The sequence below is a fragment of the Diospyros lotus genome, chromosome 1 (assembly GCF_014633365.1).
Source record: "Diospyros lotus cultivar Yz01 chromosome 1, ASM1463336v1, whole genome shotgun sequence".
In the NCBI taxonomy this organism is placed as follows: Eukaryota; Viridiplantae; Streptophyta; class Magnoliopsida; order Ericales; family Ebenaceae; genus Diospyros; species Diospyros lotus.
The window spans coordinates 51,374,782-51,401,432 of record NC_068338.1 but is presented as its reverse complement, the minus strand read 5'-3'; the positions used below and the strand labels follow the sequence as shown (position 1 = coordinate 51,401,432).

The window sequence follows — 26,651 nt, the reverse complement described above, 5'->3', positions numbered from 1 at the left end:
TCTTCTTCTCTTTTCCCAACCGTTCATTCTACCCAATGCCTATTTCCTATTCTCTTCATTGTCCATTCCAGCAAATGCTTGTTTCCTATTCTCTTCGTCGGCTGCCACCTTCGACAAGCTTCGACATTCTTCTCTTTGACCTTCACCTCCCACTACTATTGTTGTTGGCAAAACCTATCAAAAGACGACGATCAGCCAAGCTCATTGATGGCTAGCTAGCAGTGAAGGTCGAAAAGAAGAAATCAAAGGAAGATGGCCCATCGATGGCACTCGGCAGTGAAGGTCAAAAAAGAAGAAGATGGTGGGCAGCGAAGGTCGAAGAGAAAAAGAGGACAAGGAATAGAAAAGAAGAGAAAATGAGGAAGAGGGTTTTGGCATGACGATGGCAGAAGGAGCTAGAAGAAGAGGAAGATAGCCCATTGACAGCAATGGACAATCAAGGAGAAGGTCAAAGAGAAAAATGTCGAAGCCAGTCGAAGGCGGCGACTAACGAAGAGAAAAGGAAATAGGCTTTGGCTAGAAGGAATAAGGAAGATAAGTGGGAGAGGGTGCCCCCAGGGCACAAGCCCAGCAGTTCAAGGGCGTATGCCTGTATCAGCAGATGGCGTGGGTTCGATTCTGGGAATGTGTGGGTGCATATCTTAATTTATCTCCTTCGTGATGGCCCAGTGATAAGCTAGCGGGGGACGCTCGCGATAGTGAGTAATCCAAAAAGGATAAGTGGGAGAGGGTTTTGGTTAGAACGAACAAACAACTAAATGGAGAGAGGAGGAAAAGAAAAAAAAGGAGAATAACCAGAACAATGCCATTTTAGCTATTATCATATATAATTATAGCAATGTAGGGACAAATTTGACGATAAAAAAAAGAAGTGAAAGTTAAAATGATTTTATTCTTTAGTTAAAAATTTTATATCTAAATAGAAAAATATATAAATACAAATTATTCAAAAATATGTGAGTAAATGAGAAGGATCTCATGCTATCTTAACCCTATCCCAAGGTGGGAATATTTTCTCATCTAGCTATACCCACTTGTTTGGGAAAAAAATTTCTTCAAACTCATTTTAATTAGGGTTTAGAGTTTATTTGATTTGAGGGGCAAATATTTATCCTCTTCATCTTTAATTATTACGTATGTATTCTTTTATAAATATTTTTTTTATCTTCTCATTATTAAAAAGATTCGTGGTCACCAACATCTCATAATAATAATAAAATGATATATTTAAACTTTTTTTACTTTTTCTTGGTATAGACATTTGTAATTGTTTTTTTTCTAAAAAAATTCACAAATTAGTATGCGTTATCACAGTTACTAACCCAATTTTTAGAATAAAAACCTAATTAAATTACTCATATGAAGACTGAAATATAAAGCTGGAGCAATCCAGCCCAACACAACCTGGTGATTCTCATCAAAGATCTCTACTTTATGGACTTTCAACATCACCTCTTATTAAATTTAACACGTTATTCAAATTATGCTTTACTCAGTTAGTTACTAATATTGTTGACAATGGGTTGATCATGTCTTGTACTCTAGTGGGTCTCCACGGCCCACCCAAACTCGATCCCTTTTGTTAAAAATTCAAAATACTGTGTTATGTATGTGTAAATAATTTTTAAAATAATTTAGACTTTAGAGGCACATCTAGACCTTATGAATATATAAATAAAAAATATTTTGAAATTCATCACCTTAAATGGCTTATTTACTTAATTAATAAAATATATAATATATATATTTTTATATGTTGTTATATATAAAGAAAAATATATATAATAGGTAATATTTTTATGTTTAATAAAATAAATAATATATATTAAATATCATGTTTGTCTCTCAATTAAAAATTTATTGTGATCAAATAGTCTTTATCCTTCTTATAATTAAAAATAAATAATATTATTTATGTCCAATAAAGATAAACAACAATGATGCAATACTTTTACTGTCACATCATCGTTATTTATTTATACTTAAGATAAATATTATTATTCATTAAAAATAATAAGAAATTCTGATTATTTTACCAACTTATTGGGTACCTACCATGTAAAAACTGCTCATTTCAATAATAAGATACCGAGTGTTGTAATCGTAAGAACAATTAATTCCTTTGTAAAATTAAGATAAAATTCAAAGTTGAAACCTTCGTGTATCCATATCAACTGCTTTTCTTCTGCCACCGTTGGCGCTTTCTCCAGCACTTCATTGCCGTCCAGCCGAGGAGGCAAACTTGAAAACCCTTGATCTACCAGGTATTCAATGGCAATAATTCTTTTACGCAAATTTATGCTGGAATCTGATGCATAGCAATGATCTCTGTATGAAAAAACACTTATTCTGATTTGGGTATTTTTTTCATATACTATTGTGTGTATCTGTTTTGGTGGGTGATGATAACACTTCGACATTTTTTGCTTGCTTGGTAAGTTGATGATTCCTCATACACGATTTGGTTTCTTGCACTCAAGGTTTTTCTAATCTAGGCAATTTCCCTCCCAAATTATGCTTATTTGATATCAAGGACATTCATTCCTATTAACAAATGTCATGTTGAACACCTTTAGACCTGTTTCCCATTGCTATCCCCTTCTAATTACTTGTAAAATGATAAAGAGAAAAACACTTGGGATTTTTTTTTTTGGGGGGTGGGGGGGGGGGGGGGGGGGGTGTTCTATTCTCTAGCTTATTGCTCCTTGTAAATTCAAGAAATCACAACACATTATGTGAGACATTAGTAAATATGAAAATTGCATGTTCATATCCCTATCTAGTGTGTGCTTCTTTCTGACAATGACAATGTCTGATCAAAACATTGTAATTGACTCTTCATTTCAGATTGCATTCTCTTCTACCACTTCTGAAGGTTGCATGGGACTACAGTTTGAAGGCCAGCCAACATTTTGAAAATCGAAGTTGAACATCAGCAGTTCCCATTAACTTAATTGACATTAAAGGCTTTTGTCATCTCAAAATAAACAGCCATCAAAGCTTAAAATACGAAAATCTGCACAGAGAAGTGTCCCATAAACTTAATATGTGTTTCCTCGTTGCTGCTGCATGTCACAGTATCACAATCATTCAGATCCTGCATGATTTTCTCAGTTGAGAAAATCTCATCCTTGGGCTTGGCTCCCCCAATTCTTTACATGGTAATTAATCTACCTTTCTTAAGTACTTTAAAGGACAGAGGTTGTTTTCATTTCTACTGAACCAGATGCCAAGTAGTAATTATTGGTATAGTTGTGTAGAGGTGGTTCTAGTCATGGGATAGGCTGGTTTGATCATGGTGCCTGGCACTTTGGCCAAAGAGGAGGTAGGACTTGTTCTGTCCATGGTAGAGATAAGGGGCATCGTTGTTTTTTACAATTTATGAGATTTGTAATATTTCATCTAATTCAGAAGGGCATGAAATGTCGTTTCGCAGCCTTCAGTTCACGATGTTAATGGAAAAACCCTTGATAGGGGTCAATATGATTCCCAATTTTGTTTTCTTTGGGTGGAGGGGATAGTAGTTATAGCATATTCATTAGAAACCTCAATGGAGGTGGGTGTAATTCACCCTTGATTTTTTCATCGAAGTGGGCTAATTAATGCATGGATTCTCTTCTCATTGAGCCCTGATACTCTTCCATTGATCTTCCATGATTGAGTAGGACTTTATAGGAGAAATCTAATATACACATTGTATGTGAGAATATTTTCTGCTAACATTATTTGTTAGATGCTTTACTACTGATGTTTTTGGAATAAATATAATTGAAATGGATCACTTGGAGCATACGACATCTCTAAGCCATTGCATAGGATGAATAATGAATTTGCTGGACGCACTTAGTATGAGCTGACATGATGCATGCCATGTTTTAGATCAAGAGGAGTGAAGACTTACAGGTGATAGATGCAAAATTGGTGAATGGTAATGATTTTGTTAATTACCTAGGCTTCGAGTGGGAGGAGAAGGAGACCATGCTTCAACATTCCACATAAAATGAAAATAATGTGGGTTAAGTGGAGCACTTCTGAAACTTGTTAACTGGAATGGTTTGTGCTTTTTGTATGATCTACTTATACATACATATATTTATATATATGCATGTATGTATGTGTGTGTGTGTGTGTGTGTGTGTGTGTGTATATGAGTGAAAGAAACTAGAACCTAGAATGGTATCAAGGCCAACCATGCTTTTATGGCACATGTATTACTTGGGTATCAAAGATGTGTATACTAGACTAGTGTGATTTTTTTTTGGATCCTGGTGGACATGGAACAAAATGAAAATGGATAAAAGAGATAAATGTATCTATGATTTATAAAAGAAAATTATGATTATTTGACCATGTGTGAGAGAGTTTACAAATTGAAGCAGTGAGGAAGAGTGAATTTTCAAAGTGAGGGTAATGCTAGGGGAAGAGAACGGCATGCAAGTTGAGACTTGAGATAGTGAGGAAACACTTGTTGTTTAACTAGAATACACTAAAACAGCATAGACAGGTCACGGGTGGAATAAAATTCATGTAGCACTACGAAGCTAATCGAGGAAAGCCCTTCACGAGTTACCATGATTGTATGGAGCATGGTCTCGCTAAATATGCATGGAGTGTGGATGTTTGTGACAGCACGAGAAAGCCGACAGTTAACCCTCGCAATCAGGTGTGAATTTGGTCATATGTCTTGGCCAGGGTTTTTAAAGCTGGCTTGCTTTTGGTAAGTGTTGCTATTGGGTTGCCAACTCTGCTCTTGGTACGTCTGCCCATTTGCTGAGCCACATTAGGAGAATAGGAAGGGTGGGTAAAGCTCACGTATTCGCTGAATAAACAAACCTATATCTGGAATAAGATGAACGTGTTTTACTAGAAAATGGCACAAAATAACGAGTGATTGGATTTGTGATGGATTACAGGTGAAGTGTATAAAGGCACTCTTGTCTCTGTTTCCCACCATTCTGATTGGGTAAATTGTCCTGTGACATTTACAGAGCCTTCTTCTGTGTCTGTGGGAAGGAATTTCATTGAGTCATTCTATAATTTTTCCCTTGGAAGTGTGATCTTTTGTTTGATTGTAATTCATGACTAGACCGATATGAGCAAATGGTGTCATTATTTAGATCTAGTTTAGGGAAAATCATGTCACACTCTTATGGTGATAAAAGGATTGTTTTAGAAGTTTTTGTTTGAAACCTACGTCTGGACCACAAATTTGTGTTCCTATTCTGCCATATCTACTAAAGTTGCCGATCTGACATTTGTACATTGCTCCTACTATCAAACACTTAATTTTAGGCTAAATAATATAAATAGTTATTGAATTTTGTAAAAACTTACAAAAAAAAAAAAAAGTCACTGAATTTCAATTTGTAACCAAAACCTTATTGAACTTCAATTTAGTATGCAATTCCATAACTACTGTCGATTGCTGTTAAAAAAAACTAATGAAATGTTAATATTTTTATACTTAAATACAAAGTTTAATGACCTTTTTATATTTCTGTGCAAAGTTCAATAACCATTTGTACTGTTTAGTCGTCCAAATTGTTAGTCATGTCAACATCACATTAGCATTTTTAACAGCAATCGACCGTAATTATAGAATTTTATATTAAATTAAAGTTCATTGACTTTTTTGTTACAAATTGAAATTCAGTGACCATTTATATTATTTAGCCCTCAACTCTATTGGATTTGTTTGCCAAAATTTTAGATGAGACAAACTATAGTTGATCTATCTGCGATGCATGGCATGTCTGAATGTGCCTCAAGTGTGATTCTGAATTACCCGTGCAAAACTATTCTGGGTAGAGTGACCTTGCTCTACCCAGATTAGTTTTGCCCCTAGTCGGTCCACATATGTAAGCAAAGATCATGCCAATTTCAGACATTGCTGTGCAATGATTACCCAATGCATCCGCGATTGTGGTTAGCAGTGTGAATATTTTCACTTTTAAGTACATCCGCAATCAGTTTTTGGGATGTCATTCCAACATAGATGGCAAGATCTTTTCACCTAAACTAGATAGATGGCTAAATTACAAGTGTAGCATCAGTTCTAGATTTTTGGGCTACCAGTCCTTTACGTCGGGATTAATGGAGATCCATTGTTGCCAGTTGCAGAAGCAGGGCTGAATGAGGGGGAAGTGGTCCTGTTTTGAATGGGGCAGAATGTGGTCCCCTCATCACTCCCACTCCTCGAGGCTGTTTACTTCTAATCCTGATCCTGCCTGTTCCCCTCATTTTCTCCAATACCTTGCAAAAGCTATACATGCATACAGACATATTTATGCATCATAGATACATACATTGATGAATATATGTGTATATACATCGTGGGCTTAAACAGAAGTTTGCAAGCATACTTGATTACATATGATGTGAACTCAAAGGGCTGATCAACGTTCAACTATACAGGGCATTACACTTCATGTGTTTAATAGTCCAACACAAAGCCTATGAATCCAGTACTTTTATAGAACTTTGTTCCCTTTTTCCTTTACTTTTTGCGAAGCTCTGAAGTTTACAGTGTTCCACTAAGACAAGCATATGCTGATTGATGTAACCTCTGTGTATTAAGTGTTTGTGGGTAGATATATAGTATCATTGTGTGTGTGTGTGTGTGTGAGAGAGAGAGAGAGAGAGTATTGTCATTTCTTTAACCTACTAATGTACATGAAAATGATATGTGGTGGAACTAAGACATGATCATGTTGTCTTCCTCATCATCCTCCTGCTTCGGCGGAGACGGAGGAGATGGACGAGAAGAAAACGAAGATGCGGCAGAAGAATACGAGGTAGAATCGGTACAAGAAGAAGCCATTGAAACAAGCAAATCAACGAAGGCGCCAACCACGAATCCATGATTCATCTTCCCGTTCACCCTTAAGTACCACCCCAACAACTCTTCCAGGCAGTCCCAATCTCTCAAGCCATGGGTCTCCACCATCTCTAACATGGATCTTCTGAAATCCTCTTGTGGGTCTTGGGACTCCATGGCCAGCACTACACTCTCTGCGAATGGAAAACTGCTGGACTTGGCATCCTTCAAGATCGATCTCGTGTCACCGGGCTCAAAGAACAGCCGCTCTGACTGCACCCCACGTATGATCGTCTCCACCAACTCGCCTTTGGAGTCCTCAGACTGGCTGGAGAAGCTTGCAGACTCGGATGAGTTTGTAAACCACGACTCCGGCGTTTCAACCCCATCCGAAGGCTCAAAAAACACCGAGTTAACGGTCTTGAACATGTCATCCCCAAGTCGGAAAGACAGGGTCCTGGGCTGCTTGCACGAGGGCCATTGCCATGGATGCCTTGCTTCTTTGCTCTTGAAGAGAAAAGGCAGCTTCATCTTCTTACCCATCTGAGCTGAAGCACTTGTATTTTGAGAACTACAGTTGCAAAGGTTCCTTTTGGATGTGTGGCTTGTGAGTTTGTGTTGGATTGGTATTAATGGTGATCAGAAGAATAGCAAGAATGGGGGGATATAAAGGAGAGATTGATTATTGAGAGGCAATGGGAGGAAGGTGGGAAGGAAATGGGGCTGGTAGGGCCTATCATGTGTGTATTTAATTGTGGGTTTGAAGCATTTGTTGTTATTTAATATTCCCTCATCATCAGTACATTTTCTCAATCAGAATTATGTAATGTCCCCATAATTATTTTATGTGATCATGCAGGTACATACATCCCCTTATCATGCTCTAAATGAATCAATGAGCAGTTAAATATTAGATTTTAGGCAATGCCGTGGTTTTGTTTGACATCTTAGATTCCCAAAACAGGGATGATACAGTCAGTTTGGATGAAAGAAAAATGACAGACCATGAAAGGGATGTTATATTCAATGCCCAGGCCATTTTGGGGCAGAGGGGCAAAGTTGGAGATGATGTTGCCAAACAGTCAATAGCATTGGAGTGGTAACTGCAAGAAGGGGTTGGATGAAGAAACCAAGTTTTGACTGGGGATCAAAGTGGAAATATTTAAGTTATGAGGACAGAAAAAGTTCCATTTTTGTCTTCTGTGATGGTTGGTATAGATTCTGATTGTGGGCGGGGGGGGGGAGGGGATGCATTTTTTTCACCTGTAGGGGGGGGTGGCGCATGCATTTTTTTCACCTGTAGGGGCCTGTTTTTGTCATAAGGGGAACTAAAGAGGGCCCGAGTGCTATTTTTTGGAAATTTGTGTGGAAGAGGCAAGAGATCTGTGAATCTTAATTTTTATGAGGTGATGAGCAAGTTGCACACTTGCTTGTCCTTGCCTTTGTATTTAATGGCTGAGATTGGGACCTCAAATGGCAACTTTCCCCTCTCTCTCTCTCTCTCTCTCTCTCTCTCTCTCTCTCTCTGCTCATTGAAATGCCCATCATAAATCTTCCGGATCATGACAGCAATCCCAAGCCCTTGCAATTTAATTTTTCCACATGAACTGATCTCGAAATCCAAAGTATTGTCAGGGGAGAAGGTAACATCAAATTATCTTACAATTTTAAAAAAAAATTATATAAACAATTTTATTAAGTAAAATGAAGACTTATATATATATATATATACCTGTTTGAAAAAAATATCAATAATTTGTCTATCATTTATCCAAAATGCTGGGAACTGAAAGTGCCTGTACCTAGCAATTTCTAAAAGTTTGTCGCCTATTAGGTATGCATCGTTGGCATTTGTTCACCTGCAGATCGGCTGATTGGACGGCTAAGATGAGCTCACCCAGTTGACTCCCTTTCCATATAGAATAAATCATTTATACCTTGAATAACCAGTTCTTTAATGGGACTGATTCAGTTAAAAGTGTTCCTCAAAAATAAAACTTACACATTAGTGGGGTGAGAGATGAGATAAAAACAAATGAGAATTCAATTCACAACACTCATCACTCTACAAGAGTTTAAAAGACTTTTTTGGCTATTCCAACCCCTAATCTTGTAATAATTGATAGACAAAGAGGAGTGAGAAATGGGAAATCTTTTGGCATTGAAAATTCACAAAGGGGAAGCTCTTGGGTATGGCAATTGAGAGTGGGTCCTTCCCACAGAATGATAGACAAACCACATGCAAAAATCTTGCCAAAATTTGGGAACATAAACAGAAGCTGGGGGGTTCAGATGTTGTGCAGAGGCTCCATTTTTTACTTGTAGACAAATTCCATGTGCCCTCTTAATTGATTTATTACTGCTTCTGTTGCTTTCCCTTTTAACATTCTTTCCTCCTAAGATAGGAAAGGCAATCAATTGGACTTAAAACCCACATATGGCATACTTTTAGCACAACTTTGAATAGAAAATGAGAATCAATACTGAAAACAAGCACATTAAAATTGACAGCAAAATCAAACATTTCTTTTCGATTTATCACGCGATGGGGAAAATTTCATGTGATTAATCTCTTAAAAATTTGTGAATCTACGAACGTTTCCCTAGCTTTGTCAAAAATTTGGGATACAAATATAGGGTTAGATTTCTTTTAACTGATAGGCAGGAAAGGGATCCGACAACAGTTGGATTTAACAATTTGCATCCAATGATGAAAACGAGAATACAACACAGAGATCAAGAAGTGAACCTTTTTAATGGGATCATGCCGGTGATAACCTCTGGTCGTGTGGTTGAAGATCCACTGTTTGGAATCTCAAGATCATAGAAGTTAAAGAGGAGTTGTTGATGAACTGTGTTGTCTCCTTCCTGCCGCCATTGATGATTGCTTAAAGGCGTCTGTAGAAGATGAATCTGCTGGCTTGATCATCCATGGCTGGCGGCTTAATCATAACCCACTTCATAAATCATAATTTTAAGTTTATCTTCCAATTATTCAAAACACATTGAAACACAGCCACCATTCATGAGGCCCCACTTGTTTTGAAGATCAAACTCGGATATAAAGAACATGAAAGCAAAATTAAGAAATGGTTTGAGCATCCGAAGAGACATAATTAACTACCAAGATTAAGGATCATCAAAACAAACAATGTGTTTGTCGACGTTGATTGTATGCTTTAATCATAAAGGATCAAATATAAGTTATGCAAGTACTCGGCTACTTAACTAAACCCTTCTCTTTTATCTAAATCTAAGACCATCCATGGATAAGAATTCACATCAGAAGTTTCGGAATGAACTAAAATCTTACATAAATTACACACACACACACACATGCGACCAAGAGACTTTGTATTTTCTCAAAGTCCACGGCCTAATTAATCGATTTAATTAAAGAAGTGGTCTCACCTAACTGTAAATTGTGTTTAGGCTACCACATCTTAATTTTGTCCAGTCTGTCTATGGAGGGTAAAAGACAAACATGAATATGATACATATGTGTGTACATATGTTATGTGAACAATGTATTGTTGCAAAATGGGGCCATGAGAAAGAACGTGGGAGAATCAGCAGCCTGTTTGGTGGGAAAACAAAGATCAGTTCTAGGGTTTGTAAATTGCAGTGGCTCTGAATTGGGTAGTAAAATATTGCATGGTTGGTTGTTAATGCTTTCCCATGTATGGACCTTCCCTTCATCAAAGAGGCTGACTCATACTACAAAATATGAAGATCTATCTAACAGAGTACCGCTTAAAAGATTTTTTTGACGAAATAAATACGTACAAAGATAAGTGAGAATAGGTAGGATTTTAGTCCTAAAAAAAATCTTTTCAATGTTTAGATCTATTATTTTTTATTTTCAAATTTTACCCTATAGTAATTTATCATTTGAGTTTATATTTTTATTTTTGAATCTTTAAAATACTTCATCGGTCAATATGTTTTTGCATTATTTCATTTTTAAAAATTTTTGTAGTTATTTGACATGTTGTATGTTAATATGGTTGGCTAAACATAATTTGAGAATACAAAATAAATGTTAGGAATAAATTATTTTTAAAATTTTATATAAATTGATTGAAAAATAGATTTCCATTATCCAATAAGAATGAGATCAACATGGAAAATTAAGTAGATTATCCAAGATGAAAGAGAACGAAAATCAAGAGAAAAAATGGAGTGTGAGAACAAAATAAGATGAAGAGCACCTGATCCAAACTCGACCCATTGACATTCCTATGCCATAATATTTGAATAAAAAGGGCAAGCATTGACAGGAGGTTGAAGACAAAGGGAATATGTATTAGGGATGTGGTCTATCACATCACCTGCTTATCTATCCTATGGAGCCAAACAGACTAACATATTTGAAAAGCCAATTTCTTATGTCCCATGTAGGCTCCCTCCAAAGGCAAATAGAGCTCATCCTCTCATCAGATTCAGAGTATAATATAGTCCTCTTCATCAAACATAAATTAATGAAAGCAACAGTTAACTCCTACATTAATAATGACAGTAGCATGTGTAATTGACTGTTATATCACATCAATTTTTTTAGAGAATAATAGTATCAAGAGATCGAACTCCAAACCCAACTTGACTATTTTGTCCAAAAGATCAAAACTCTGCCTAAGAATTTCTCTTTACAACCGATCTCAAGCCTAAACAGATAAAGGAGAGTCGTGTTAGGTAGTTGGCAACTGGAGTAAAACTTGTTGGACAAACAACAAGAATTCTATTAATTAAACCATAATGGAATTAAGGCTTGATATGTTGTTATAAGCTAAGCTCATGAAGAGTGACCCTGATTAGCTTAAGACACCACTATCATTACCATTTCCAGTTCATAATACAAAAAAAAAAAAAAAAAAAAGAGGAATGAAGTTAACTCTGCATTTTCATGTTACAAAGCAAATTTGCATTCTCATGTTTAAGTCTGCAAAAAATGCTTTCACAAGTATGATGGGGAGCCTAAAAACTCACTTCCTTGATATGTTACAAGAGATAGCAACAACAACAATTACAAGCCTTAATCCCCCCAAGTAGTGTGACAATTTACCAGTGAAATAAAGAAAAGAAAAGAAGAGAAACAGTAGATCCCCATATTAAATAAAATTAGAAGATGCAGATAGGACTACATACCGGAAACCAGGTCAGGGACTACAGTAACTGTCCAATATTTGGGTAACTTGTAGTTTAAAGCCATATTCTCTGGTCAAAACTGGTTTTGATGATCTTCATCTTCACTGTCACTGTTGGAATCATAATATGATGATGAAGCTTTGCCATCGTCATCACTAATGTCTAATCCATCATCACTTTTGCCCAAATCTGAATTTGCATTGATAGTATTGTGCAAGTTCCAATCAGGAGGGAAGGTCTTCTGTAGTGCTTCTGTGATCTCTCCACCCGTCCTCTCAATCTTGCGTAAGCTCTTGGCCCAGTGAACTGCAGTCCCCATGTCGACTATTATTTCAGATTGGACCATTTCTCCACACACAGACAGAATTCCTGAATAAATGTATTCTTCTGCTAAAGTAGCCCTGGACAACAATGATGTCATTAAACAATGGTATACAGCTTTGTCTGGTTTCAGTCCGGCCTTCTTCATCTCTTCGAAGCATCTTAAAGCTTTCTCTGGGAGAGATGCCCGTGCCCACCCATGTATAAGTGTAGTATAGGTTTTCACATTTGGCTTCACTCCCACAACTTGCATTTCATCAATTGTTTTTGCTGCCCTCTGCCAACAAATGAAATCTTAGCCAACCGAATGAGAATGCAATTAATCCAGATAATGTGAAGATTAAACATGTCAGGCAAAGTGAAGTCAGCAACAAAAAACCAAAATAAAATAAAAAGAAATATTTCAAATGAGATATTAATGAGTCCTGTGAAGTCAGAACATAAAAAAAAAAATTAAAAAAAAAAAGAGATTAACTACCTCCTTTTTTGGTTTTTCAACTGTACCCACAAATCCAGTTTTAGAATGTTGATATTAGAGAAAAAACAAGAAACATACGCATTATGTACCTGAAATATATAATACGAGATTACTCAATTCCAGATGCCAATCCTAAGCCTAATAGATGCTTAAATTTTTAACACCTCTATATGACTTCAGTTAGTCTACATAAAAGGGCATCCCTAGTCCACGAGGCTCTACCCTTGAAGCGTGCCCACATGTTTAAAGAAGAATTATATGAGCTATCAAGCCCTGAACATGTTGAAACCAAGCAACATTTATTTATTCCATCCCCAAACAGTTTCTAAGAACCTTCTATGATCCGGACACTAATCAAGACCTGGCCCAAACCAAGGCCGAGCCGACCACGCCGGAATAGTAGCACTAGAACAGTATTTTAATACTTCATATGTTTTAGAATTCTACTTGATTTATGATTCTATTTCATGTTTCTACTTGATTTAGAATTCTATTTCATGTTTGATTAGGATTTATTTCTATTAGGATTCTAGTTGAATTTTGTTTACAAATATTAGATGGATTTGGATTAGTCAAATACTATAAATATGCCTAGGATCTAGAGTTTGTAATCAAGTTTTTCTCAATCAAATTTCAACAACCTATTTGGGTTTTCTTAGCAAAACAGTCTTGTTTTTGCGTCTTCTTAAAAGCTAAGCTTCAGCCATTAAAGCTTACTCTTTTAAGGTTTTATTTTGGTGTGTTTTTTCACACATGCGTTACACACTGCATCATTCTAAGTCGAAAGACAAAATGGAAAAAGCTAGACCAATAGTTGAAGGTATACTTGCATGTCTCCAGCTTTGCAACACGCATTTATAAAAGATGTATAAGTATGGATGTCTGGCTGAACCCCTTCTTTTTTCATTTGTTGCATCAAGTCAGCAGCCTCCCAAACATCACCTCGCCGAGCCCATCTAAATGAAGAGGAAAATAACTATAAAATTAAGGGAAAGATAAATTAACAGCAAATTACCACCACTAAACACAAGGAGCAAAGTTAATTTTATTTGCAAAAGGAAATAAATGAATCCATGCCAGGTAGGTATACCCATCAATTAATATGTTGTAGACAAAGGTGTTTCTTGGAATCTTCTGAGCACTCATTTCTTTCGTCACTGCTAACGCGCTTTGCATCCTGCCAGACTTGCAACATGCCTTGAGCAATGCCTCATAAGCATACACGTCAAGCTCCAACCCCTCATTTTTCACTTTGGTAAAATATTCAAAAGCTTTTCCAGTATCACCAAGTGATGCATAACCATGCATGATGGTTGTATACGTATGCTCATTTGGAGAAATACCAGCCAGCAACATCTCTTCTAATATTCCAACAGCTTTTTCCATCTGCAACAAACATTCAATGCATAAACTAGCACTTTTGTACAAAATAGAAACTAATTTCAATTGGATTGGGTTGGTTCAGTTCTATGTGATGATTGGTTTGATTCTGAGTCTAAAATTATGTATTCAATCCAGATTGGGTTCTTATCAAACCCATGAGCACTCCTAGCCTCAACTGTTGTATCTCTCTCTCAACATGTCCTATCAATACAATATCAGCATACACTATTAATGCAGTTATTTTTCCCTAAAGATGATGCTTAATAAATAAATTACGATTAAATTGACTTTGTTTATAGCCAAACATATGCATAACCTTTGAAAAAGGTTCAAACCATGACTGTGCCCTGGATGATTGTTTAAGCCCATATAGTGCTTTCTTCAGCTCACATACTTTTCCTCAAAAACCTATAATATCAAGCAAGTCTTGGCAGAATTTTCATTTATACTTTAGGGTTTAACATGAAGAAATGCAGATCCAACTAATTAAGTTATCATCCAAAGTTTGCAGCCAATGACAATAAAATTATAATAGAATTCATTTCAGCAACTAGAGAAAACATTTCCTCATATTCAATCCCTTGGGTTTGAGTATAACCACCATCTGTTACTACTCCGATCTTACATCTATCTAAAATTTCATCAGGTTTATGTTTTGATAAAACACCCATTGCCATCTCTCTGCTTTTTTTTCCAATAGGTAATTTAACTAGATCCATTGTATTGTTTTTATAAAGGGTCTTCATCTCTTCTAGCAATACCTTCTTCCACTTTGAATCACTAAATGCTTCCTATAAATTTTTAGGAATAGACACAGAGGATAACTTGGAGTCAAGAGAAAAAAGGAGGGCAATAAATGTTAGTAAGACATAAAATTAGATATAAGATATGGAGTACTCTTACCCTTTTGTGTCATTTAGTAGGAACATCTAGATCATTTTTTTAGTTCAAGAGGATTAGAAGACTCTACTTCAGAGTTGAGAGAATCATTACCTGAGTCAAAGACAAATGGTTGGCTGGGAGCTTCGTGATTCATTTTTCCCATTTCTAGAGTAGACCCTCAACTTGTGCTAAAAAAACACATAAGGCTCATCAGTAGAAACCAAGTCTTCTTTAGCTAAGGATCATACAGGCATAGCACCTGGATAGCTAATTGAGAAGTGAAACAAAACTCTCCTTCACCCTAAAGCTCTCCCAGTAGGAGTGGCACACAACCCTAATGTAAGCTCCAATCAATCCCCCAAATTGTGCTCACAATCTGCCAACATAGAGGGCACTATTTTGGGGTTCAATAATATACCTAACAGTTGCTTCTCAACAGTGGGATTGAACAAAAGCAATATTGGTGAAGGGAATTGGATGCAGTTAGAGAGAGAACTTGAAGGAGATGGGTTACCGATTGTCTTGATCACGAGAGGTCAATTTTGAGGTGTGTTGTGGGAACTAAGGCCAATGGCATGGGGCAATTGCACCATCCTAGGGTTGGTTAAATTAATCAAGATTTGCAGGTTCAGGTTAGATAAAAGCAGCAGATATCACCGAGTAAAAGAGTGGTGGATAAGGGTTAAAATTTTATCTTTCATCACGGTAGGGCTTTGAAGATGGGGGTATACACCAGTGGCGTAGGGCAGGTGATTTTTTTTTTTTTTGGTGACCAAGGGGAGGTGGTATTGGGAAATACAAATAGTACAAATAGTAATATAAAAAATAAAGTTATCTTTCTCTCTACAAGCTTAAACTTTTAGATGAGTTGGTAGTTAACAATTCAATATCAAATCAAAGCATACAAAGGTCTTGAGTTCAAATCTCATCTACCCGATGCAAATAGTTGTACATGTTTAACCAGTTACACGGTGAAATCTAGCCACGTGAGGGGGAAGGTTGAAGAGTGCAAATAATAATATAAAAATAAGACTGCCTTTCTCTCTGCAGGCTTAAGGTTTTAGATGAATTGGGAGTTACCGATTCAATAAATGGTGCATGGCATGGAAAGGTGAGGCAGTGGATTGTGAGAACTTTGGATGAGTATTGTGGGTTGTTGTGGCAAGTTGGTTATGGAAGCAGCTGCCAAGATGGAGTGCACCATTGTTAGTGGGAAAGGTGGAATTGAGGCAAGTTCTGTATAAGGTGGCAGTGGCACTGGCCCTGCATTGAGCTGCTGCGGGGAAGGTGTTGTTTGTCAGATTCTGGAAGCAAAGAAAAGATGGATATAACCAATAAAAGAAGACAGACAATGATGGATAAAATTGTTAAAATCTTCTTTTTTTCTATTTGTGGGGGGAAGAGAGACAAATCAATAATAATTAAATCTTTTAACATATATACATGCAGCAAACTAGCACAGTGCACCTGAAATATGAACATCAAAGTTTCACCAGACATCACAAGAGCTTAGCTAAGAGTCATAATTAGCTTCTACAGGAAAAAATCACTAGGGCATTGAATAAGCAAGGTGGGAAGAATGGAAGGAAGACGTGGTCAAATCTTGATTATCAGATAAATGGTTTTGCCTTCATTGTAAATTTTTTTCAAATTAGCATTTGAGTCCTGAGACCCCAGACTTGTGTATGGTCCAAAACAAGTCATCTTCTGTGCCCATAACAGAGTTACTAATGCAGGAAGAGAACACCTTAAACTCCTTTCAACTCAAACTGGACAACAAACATCTAACAGAACTTACCTGACGCTTTTCAACAAGGCCTAAAACCAAAGCATTGAAGGTGTGCACAGTTGGAATGCAGCCACTCCTCCTCATCATATCAAAAACCTCTAGTGCTCTTCTCATCTCTCCAGCTCTTGCAAACCTATGTATGATCGGCATAAATGTTCGTGAAGTAGGCCTGTGCCTCTCTCTTTGCATTTTCTCAACAGTACGAAGGGCACGATCCGTGCAACCCATGCCACAAAAAGCTCTGATGATGTTATTGTACAGAATAACATCTGGCTTTAAGCCATCTCTGACTAAATCTTCAAATATAGCAAAAGCATTTGCCCAATCTTTCAATTTTATAAATCCATTAATCAACATAGAGTAAGTTTTCATGTTATGTTTTATACCCGCCAACTTCATCATATTGCTGACCTCCAAGGCTTTGGAAATTTTTCCCATCTGAGAAGGCAGAAAAGAAATTTGCCAAAGATATTAAAAATCAACCAAGAAAAGAAGGAATACATCAGTATAATAGGCTAAACATGGACATCAAGTCACTCTATGGTATCAACATACTCTATGTTCACAAGGTAAAAAAATTAAGACATTCTTCAAGACTAAGCTGCAGCTTTCCACAATATAACAAAATCGAACTTTGTCATCAGGGTAACTTTTGAGAGCAACAACTAAAAACATGGAACTGCCGTCAGAATTAGAACCTTCCATTCATGGTGCTCGCCTCTTACCCAGAAAATCGATTGTTTGGATGTCATCCACATATCTCCCAATATACTTAGGATACTTGTGGCATGTTTAAGACCAATGTAGTAGTAGGTACTATAAAGGAAGGACTTGCTCTGCAGAAGCAATATGCTGGGACAAATGGACTTTGCATATATTTAAAGTAATTGGGGCATACAAACTGTAAATCCTACAGCCCAGAAACCCAAAAACTAGGTTGACACAGGCATATGCAACAACTCCCTTTATTGTACTACAGCTGCCCTGGGCTTATTGATACAAGTTATTCATAGGAAATATGTTACATTACAACAAATATCAAACCTTAATTCCACTAGGTGGGAATGGCCACATAAATTCTGGCACACCAATCATCTCTATCCATGGTTATATCTTCTTTAAGGCCCTAATATCAAATTGTAAATCAAGTATTATATCAAATTGTGGCATTTCAGGGTTGATCCCTCTTAACAGCCTTCTGGTAATGTAAATTTTACAACCTGAATTTTAGAATATGAATGTTGCATAGTAACAAATAAGTACCGTGAGTCCCACACATAATGATGGAAGAGATTTAACAGAGATACATCACCCATGGAGTTTAACAAACACAAACATCTTTATGAGGAAAGAGCATAAAAGACATACTGATAAGAATTTTTCCTTTTTTGTTGATTAAAAAAAAAACAGAAACTTTAGGGGGAAAAAATCCAAAGAAAATATTAGGCATACAGACCAAGATTGCATAAATAACCAAGTGTTCAACTTGAAAGATACCCAAGGAAAAGTGAAAGAAAAACCCCATCCAGGAAGTAACATAAAAATAAGAATAAATGAAACTTGAAAAAATTTTGTTTACCTTAGTGTAAAGATTAATAAGGCATCCATAACTGATTACTGAAGGCAAAAATCCACATTCCTACAGAAATAGTAAAATATCAGTATTTTTCAAGGAGATCTTTTCATGTAAAATACAAAGATATACAAAACAGTATCCTGTAATGAGCATCAAATGAGGCATAAAGCCAAAATATTGGTCAAGTATACAAGGAGAAGGGGGAGGGGGGGGGGGGGGGCAGAGAGAGAATAGAACAACAGAAGAAGCTAAAGGATGTTGCTCTTATTGGAGAAAATAGAACAAGGATCTAATCCCCCAAACAAGGTACAAAACAGCTCAAGAACCTGCAATTTCCCCCAGAAAGTACAACTCACTCCTTCCACACAGCTAACTACAGGAACCTATATGCAGTCACCAGACCAATAACATCATCTTGTCAACTATTCAACTTTTGCTAACAATATCAGCATATACTTCAAAAGGAAGTAGAAGAAAATGTCAACTTAGGAGCAAAGCAATGATGCACAAACAGATGACTGACAGTTCATAAGAGCCCTCTTAACCAGACTGTTCATAACCAGATCTCTTCCAGCCATTTCGATAGCACCACAATTCACCTGTCAACCATTCAGTAAACTGTCGACAGTCCTCTACACCAAACTATCAACAGTCATCACATCTGTTGGCAGTCATTGCCAGCCTCACTTAGGCGAAGATCAATCTCCAAGGCTTCCTCTTTTGGATAGCCACATTCCCAAAATAATCCGCATGTAATACAACATAATCTAGTGCAAATTACTATGGGTCATTACATCCATTAGTAGGGATTCAAATAATGAAGCAACCTCTTCTCAAATCTCAAAATTTCCATAAAGTCAGCCATAGCAGCCGTGGCTTCATTCACTACCACCAGCCAGTAATGGTGGAAGAAAGCCAAAGTAAAGCCATTGAGCGCTAGAACTTTGTCCCTATTGCAACTATTGATCACTTCATGAACCTCCTCACTAAAGGGTCTCTAATCAAGATCTTCTAATCCTCCAAGATAGAAGTAAATTGAAGACCCACCAAATCATGTCTTCATTCTTCCTCTTTGAAAAAGCCTAAGATAGTAATCAACAAAGCCATGAGATATCAAGTAATCCCTAAGCACTTCTTTCCAATACAACATAAAGGGGCTATTTAGTTGTGGAAATTGATTTCCTGTTTTCTATTTCCAATTTTCTATAAAATCTCAAATTTTCATTTTCCATTGAAAATTTGAAAAAAGCATTCAAATGTTAGAAGTACAGAAACAAATTCCCAATTCAGAAAATGGGAACATATGTTTAAAAAAGAGAGATTTGGGGAAACTTTTGTGTAGGTTCTGTTAGAGAAGGAGATGGGGATAATTCAGGGAAAATTTTGTGGAAAACTGCATTTTCTAAATCTCCAAATTAGTAAGAAAAAGTTAGGAACTCGTTTTAGGAGTTCCCATGCTATGGAGTAATTTTCCAAAAAACTGGGGCTATTTTCCACATCTGAACAGCCCCAACTCTTCCAATATGGATTTTTCCAATGGGCATTTGTCATTTTCTAGACAGACGTCATGTTCCTGTCTCCTTCTACTAAATGACTTATGAAAAAAAAAAGAAAATTTCTTCAATCTCCCTATCAAATAAACTGTTTCCTCCTATAAATAAACTGATCAAGTCATATGAGAAATGAACTGATAGAACTGCAACGTTAAATGATTGTCAAACATCATTTGTTTCTTTGGAGTGTGGAAAGATGCCAGCAACAAAAACAACTCTGAACTACTGCCCACATTTGTTTTGCCTTGACAAAAAATTTTGCACCATATACGATATAAATAAATATCAAGGGGACTTAAAGGAAAATAAATCATGACAGGGAACACTAAAAAAAGGTAAAGTGAAGCTAATATACAACCAAAATAATCAAAAGAGCATTCACATCCAAAAACATTAGAATTAAAGAGAACTTGCAATTAGAGCTGTCTGACTAATAAATTATATAATTACCTTAAGCCTCCTAAAAACAACTAGACATTTATCTTCATCTCCAATCATTGTGTAACCATCCATCATGGTGTGATAGATATCAATAGGTGCATCAATACCTTCTTCTTCCATCTCCCTCACCAAAGCTTCAGCTTGATCCATGTTATAGGTTTGGCTGTTTTTATAGAAAAGAAAAGAAAAGGGAAAAACATTTAGAGAAGAAGGAGAAGAAGAAAAAGCCTTTGCATTGATAGAAAATTTATTGGAAGAACTACAAGATGTTTCCAAGAAGAATTTTTATAGCAAATAAGAATAAAGGAAAGAAGTCATAACTCATAAATATCATTTAGCATAGCAGTTGCTCTTATACTATATATCAAAGCAAGAATTTCCTCGCTTAATTATCAGAGGTCCAACACTAAATGAAAGTGAACAAATTCAGATGATCTAGATGAGTAGACCTCCCTTGGTTGGCAAGGGCCTAGAAGAAACTAAGCAATCCCTGTGAATAAGCAACAAATTATGCTTTACTACTATTCCCTATCAGTGATACATTGTCCGCATTGCCACAGGTAACCATCATACCGCACAACAATTCCATAATTTGTGAGGTAAATTTATTTGAACTTAAAATATTAGTTTGACTTGTCATGAATCACAACAGGTACACTGCTGTTTAGCTTGGCAAGAATGCGGAGCCCCCCATCAATTCTTATCTCCTCGTAGACTACCAAGTAATGAAAGCAGTGCAAATTATTTACAATTAACTAAAAATGCAAACTATTAAACTTAGCAAAATGGTGAAAATGTAAAAGCAAAAAAGTGGCAGGTGTAAAAAAGGTCAACTAAGAAAAAGCCACTTGTAATCATTTTATACACTATTATGCATCATGCAAGATGCTAAGAGACTGAGTTACTGAAATTTTCTTAAAAGTTAATATTATCAACGATAAGAATAACTAAAGGCCAAATCAGCAACAATGTTCTTCCCTTATATAGAGGTATAAAAGAAAAACATGCCTTTGTAATTCCCAGCTAACATCAATGAAAGCTCTGAGAAGCAGTTCCAGCTTAATAGAAAGGAAGCTATTTGTACTGACCTTTATGCAATATTTGAATTAGGGGAGAATGATTCTAAATTCATCATTACACTTCACTATGGATGAGCAATGTTTAAATTCATTACTCCTATTAAACAATGTGACTTCATCAATTTAAAGTTTACAGTTCCCTTTTCTATGACCTAGAAGATACAAATGATTTGAGGTTCAGTGGGATATTCATCAAAAAGGTCTTGTCTAATAGATCTCTTTGGCCATTAAAATATTCAATTCTCATTTTTTTAAAAAATACTATTGGCACAAATTGGCTTGAACAATTCTTAAACCAAAAGGCAAGTATCACCAATACAGTCCCAAAGATTTCTATGGAATAACATATGGTGATTAACTAACCTATCTTTCACATTTCTAGGTACGTCAATTAGAAATATGACCTACAACAGCTTCATCTGAACATTACAGCAAAGCAGGAAAGCAAAAGTAAGCTTAAATCCGTCCACTGAAAAACATACCAATGAACGTTTACCATACCAAAAAAAATAAAACATACCAATGAGCATATATTATATTTCCATATATGATGGCATTCAATGGTGTGTGTCTCTCTTTTGCCTCCTTAAACCATTGATCTGCAGCTCTTTGAGATTGGAACCAAAAAAAAAAAAGAAGCAAATATTAGATATCAGACACAAATAATTGTCCATCCACCCATTTGAGCAACATGGCAGATCCTCAAAAGACTCCTTAAGAAAGACACAACTTGTGGATCTATAGAGAGAAGCCAAATTTTAAGATTTCGACTCTAGACCAATCACAAAACAAATTTCATTACATAGGAAGTGTCGGCAGTTATGAATCCTTCAAAATGTCTAAAATTTATAATCAAACTTTGGCTTGGCATATGCCATTTTCAGGTTTCAGCTTCAAAAGCAGAAAACGAAAATCAACCTCTTATCCCATTATTGAGAAACCCATCCAGGGAATATTCAAGCCATGGGAGCAAATGACCACTGCTAGTGCAAAATTTAAAATCAATCAAGTTCCATGAATGTTTTAGCTACATCAACTAGAGAAAACATCTCACCAAATTTCAAACACAAAGAAGGAGACACCTACTGTAAGAGAGCTGAAAAGAATAACAAGTGGAAAAGTGATGCAGAAGCAATAAAAAAATGTATTAGCAGGGTTATTTTTTTAATTTTGCATATTTTATTATTTTCACAGCTTTCTGGTCTTGTTATTTTTATTTGGGTTCAGAGTATGTTGTTATGGTTTTTAGAGTCTTATTTAAGCCCATGTTTTCCTTATGGGCCTAGGAGTAGTAGAAGCCATATAGCCCAACAGAATTAGGAAATTAAACCCATTAATCCTTGTGGGTTAAGTTAGGAGGACTGTTTAAACAGTTCTAATATTTTCCCTAGGGTTAAATTTTTTCGGCAGTTTTACTATCAGAAGAATTGTCTTCCTCATTCCTGGATGCTTAACCAGATGTCGGCCCCTGTTTGACTGAAGAATCAGTCACTTTAGGCTGTGTTTCAGATCTATTTTACCTTTCTTCTCTTAGGATTCTCTCTAATCTCTGTAACTTGGTAAATTTTATTCTAGACTCCTTATTCTACATCAAAAAGTTTAATCACACATTATAAATAAACAAAACTCAATCACTATAAAACAAAAATTCTGAACTTAATCAACTAAAACTACCAAAATTGTGAATGAGGAAAAATTTTCAACCAAAAGAAAAAGAAGAGGAAAAATAAGATTATAATAAGAAAATAGATTATCACATTATAATGCTAACAGTATATAGAAGTCCCCTTCAGATGATTTCATTTTCGTATTTAGTTAAAAGAAGACACTCAATGCTTAGAATAATATATACCATTACTTACTCAACATTACCAACTCTAGCAAATCCCCCAACAAGAATGCTGTAAGTTACCAAGCTCATTTCAATGCCCTCATCTTTCATTTTCCTCACACAAGCTAGCGCTTCTTCCATATCTCTACCAACGGCATACGCATGAATTAAGCTGTGCATAAAATGACTGTTAATACCAGAAATCATACACTTCAGTTACACTTAGTTAACAGTAAGAATCAACAGAAATCTTATAATGTCTATTCATACATCCATAAGGCAAATACAGAATTAGCAAACCTTACCAATTTGTTGGCAAGTAGAATAAAGCTAATTTATATATAAGCAAAGAATTTAGGAAAGGTATTGAAGTTGAAATTTTTTTGCATTCTATTGAAAAAACAAAAAGAAAAAAAAAAAAAAAAAGCCTGGTTCATCAAGGAAAGTTGGCGAAATTAATAACTCAGACACAACTTGCATTCATGACTAATTTCCCAAACAGGGCTGCACAAGTAAAGACAAATCACTTACTAAAAATTTAACATAGACTATGAAAAAGTAAACTAAAGGTCCAACAAGAACAAAATTCAGCAGAGGGTTTTACTTTGTATAGACATGGGAGGTTGGCTCTATTCCCCTGGCCCGCATGCTCTCAAAAGTTTCACGTGCACGATGCATGTCTCCCCTTCTTGCATAGTAGTTCACCATCAAGCCAAACTCTTTTCTGGAAGGCTAAAGAATGAAGATTAAAAAGAAAGGTAAAATAAATGATTTACATTAGGTTGAATTTGGGTTGAGAAGACTATTCTATGTTTCTTAAAATCACAATCCATATTGAAACCTAAAACAAGAAAATTACTTAACAACTGCTGAAGGGGGGAGGGAACAGGAGGAACCATTACTTGAGTTTGGTAAAGGTTTCTCTAAGTTGGTGGTACAGTAGGTAGTTTGATTGGTTTAAGATGGCATTCATGGATTACACGAGAATTGGCTTTCAACTAAGGTGTCTACCTTCCGTGGAAGGATGGCTGACATGGTGGTTTTGATTTGTCAAAGATGGATGGCTAGTGATGAGATTCCAAGTGGGAGAGTCTAAAATTGTAATGGCGGTAGTGGTTAAATTGCGAGAGGTCTGAGGGAGGCAGGGAGAGACAGCAAGGAGGTGGTCATGGAAGTGGGGCATAAACCCCAAATCCTGAAGCAAGCCTCCAATCGAGAAGTTATTTCATAATACCAGTTCAATTACAAATTTTCAGTTTATAAAAAGACAAAGTCATCAGCAGGAAGTTCGTTAGAGTGGAGGAGAGAGAAGAGTTAAAAAAGAAAAGTTTAACTGAGCCATCGTTAGATAGTATGATAATGAATCCATATATAAGCAGAAAAACACATGCAAATAACCTCTCAAGAGCATCCAATGACATAAAGAACATCAAGGGCTTGCTCAAAAGCGAGAAGAACAAAAAGACTTCTGTTGCACATAAAAGTCAGGAAGACCGTAACTAACAGCTTGACAATGATTTGATTATGGATTTTCCATTTTCTTTTAATCAAATGGTAACCGCTAAAACTCCAATGCCAGGCCAGGCCCAAAACATCATCGCGGTGTGAGTTTAATCTACAAACTAATCAAATAAGCAACAAATGTAACAGTTTCGGTATTGACTATTGAGTTGTTATGGACCTTAAACTCTGCCAAAAACCATAACCAGACCCTGAATTATAATTCAAAGTACTCCTACAAACAGGAATGAGAAAATGTCAAGAAGCAACACCTTTTCAACCCTCTGAAAAGCTCGAACAACAGCCTGCCAATTCTCCGGCTGAGTCTCCAAAACCTTCCGAAACTCCCTCCGCAATCGGTCCCTCTCTTCGTGCCACTTGGACTTGTACTCTACTTCCTCTGCCCCCTCCACCCACCTCTGTCTGTCATCCGACCTCTCCTTCATCCTCCTCCCATCATCCAACTTCACTGTCAACACCCTCCCATGAAACTCCACCCCATCAAACTCCACCGCCTTCATTGCCGCCTTCTCCGCAGTAGATCCATCGTATATCACAAACCCAAACCCCATGTTCCTCTCAGTCTCATTGTGGCCCTTTATCAGTATAACATTTTTTATTGGCCCGAACTGGCGAAAGAACTCGGCCAATTCATGCTTCTTAATCCATAACGGAAGATTCCCCACAAAGATTTTCCCCTGCTGCCGGAATTCAACTCCCGGGGGTTCATTCGTAACCGAATTCCCCGAAATCCTATTTCCCCTTTCTTCATGCGGGAATGTCGGCGGAGACGGCGCCGGTGGTGGCGGAGAGAGTTTGCTGGTTAACCGGAGCTTCGTGGTGAGACTGGGGGAACTGGAATTGGCACTGGGGTTATTTGCGGGATTTACGAGGGTTTTGAGGGGGTTTGTGGAGAACTCTGGTTTCGCCGGAGGATGTTTGGATGGGGAGGATTTGACGGACTTGCGGTGGGTGTTGGGGCGGCGGATGTTGCCGGAAAGGGAGGAAGAAGAGGTGGAGGAGTTGTTGGATTCGGAGGATTGGGGTTTGAGGGAGAGGGAGAGAGCGCATGTGGAGGCGGAAGAGCTGGCGGCCGCGTGGTGTTTCCCGGCGAGGATGGAGGCGGAAAAGGGTGTGGAGGCGAGAAAGAAGATATCCATTACCAGCTTCAGAGGGAACCGAATTTTGACTCCAAAGTCTCTGTACTTGTATAGTGGTGGCACCATGCGGGTTGAATTCAATTGGATCTGTGACCCGAATTCGGATCCGGCTAAGAAAATAAATTTCATCCTAAGGAAGAGGGTCCTTTAGATGTTTTATTAGTTTAATTAATAGTAATTGGCAATAAATATATAAAATAATTTTGTTAATAATTTTTTCTATTCAGTTGATAGACCTTTGTTAATCTAACTTTTTTCTCCCAAAAACGTCACTTCTGTCATATTAATTACTACAAAAAATTACAATTAATCTGCATTTTGACAACCATAAAAATAAATTGGCAGAATTATATTATTAGAAAACCTTTTTTAATATATATTAAAAATAAAAATCTATATATATATTATAACAAAACAGCCGTCATTTTTTTTCCCGCCCATTTCCAGTTACTATTTTGATATTTTATTATATTTTTTAAATTTTTTTACTTACCCAAAATAAAATTTTTATAGGTCATTAATTAAGTCTACATTTGTGAAAAACGTGTATTTCTTGGAACATGTAAATGATTTTTTTTCATGATTGAATAGTATTTTGGAGAATGTGTAAGCATGCTGGTATATGAAAAGCCAAAATAAATATTATTAATTTATCCATATTATTAATTTTTAAATATTAACATAAAATTTTAATTG

General features: G+C 36.4%; 2 protein-coding genes across 3 annotated transcripts; both read right to left on the bottom strand.

Moving 5' to 3' along the window:
• Positions 1-6,274: 6,274 nt before the first annotated feature.
• On the bottom strand, positions 6,275-8,019 carry LOC127812010 (transcription repressor OFP13). The gene has a single exon (XM_052352263.1). The coding sequence runs from the start codon at positions 7,358-7,360 to the stop codon at positions 6,695-6,697; it is 666 nt and encodes a 221-aa protein (XP_052208223.1). The 5' UTR covers positions 7,361-8,019; the 3' UTR covers positions 6,275-6,694.
• Positions 8,020-11,780: 3,761 nt separating this feature from the next.
• Positions 11,781-25,963, bottom strand: LOC127807787 (pentatricopeptide repeat-containing protein At5g04810, chloroplastic). 2 transcript variants are annotated; one of them, XM_052345901.1, is made up of 11 exons: positions 25,068-25,963; positions 23,900-24,027; positions 23,327-23,467; positions 21,985-22,071; positions 20,395-20,548; positions 18,395-18,454; positions 17,202-17,253; positions 16,825-17,111; positions 13,852-14,147; positions 13,588-13,717; positions 11,781-12,560 (listed from the first exon to the last, which is right to left on the bottom strand). In XM_052345901.1, the coding sequence occupies exons 1-11, from the start codon at positions 25,953-25,955 to the stop codon at positions 12,036-12,038; spliced, it is 2,748 nt and encodes a 915-aa protein (XP_052201861.1). In that variant the 5' UTR covers positions 25,956-25,963; the 3' UTR covers positions 11,781-12,035. The 2 variants fall into 2 exon arrangements, with proteins under 2 accessions (XP_052201861.1, XP_052201852.1); XM_052345892.1 differs by having other exon boundaries at positions 16,825-17,253.
• Between the last annotated feature and the right edge of the window lie 688 nt (positions 25,964-26,651).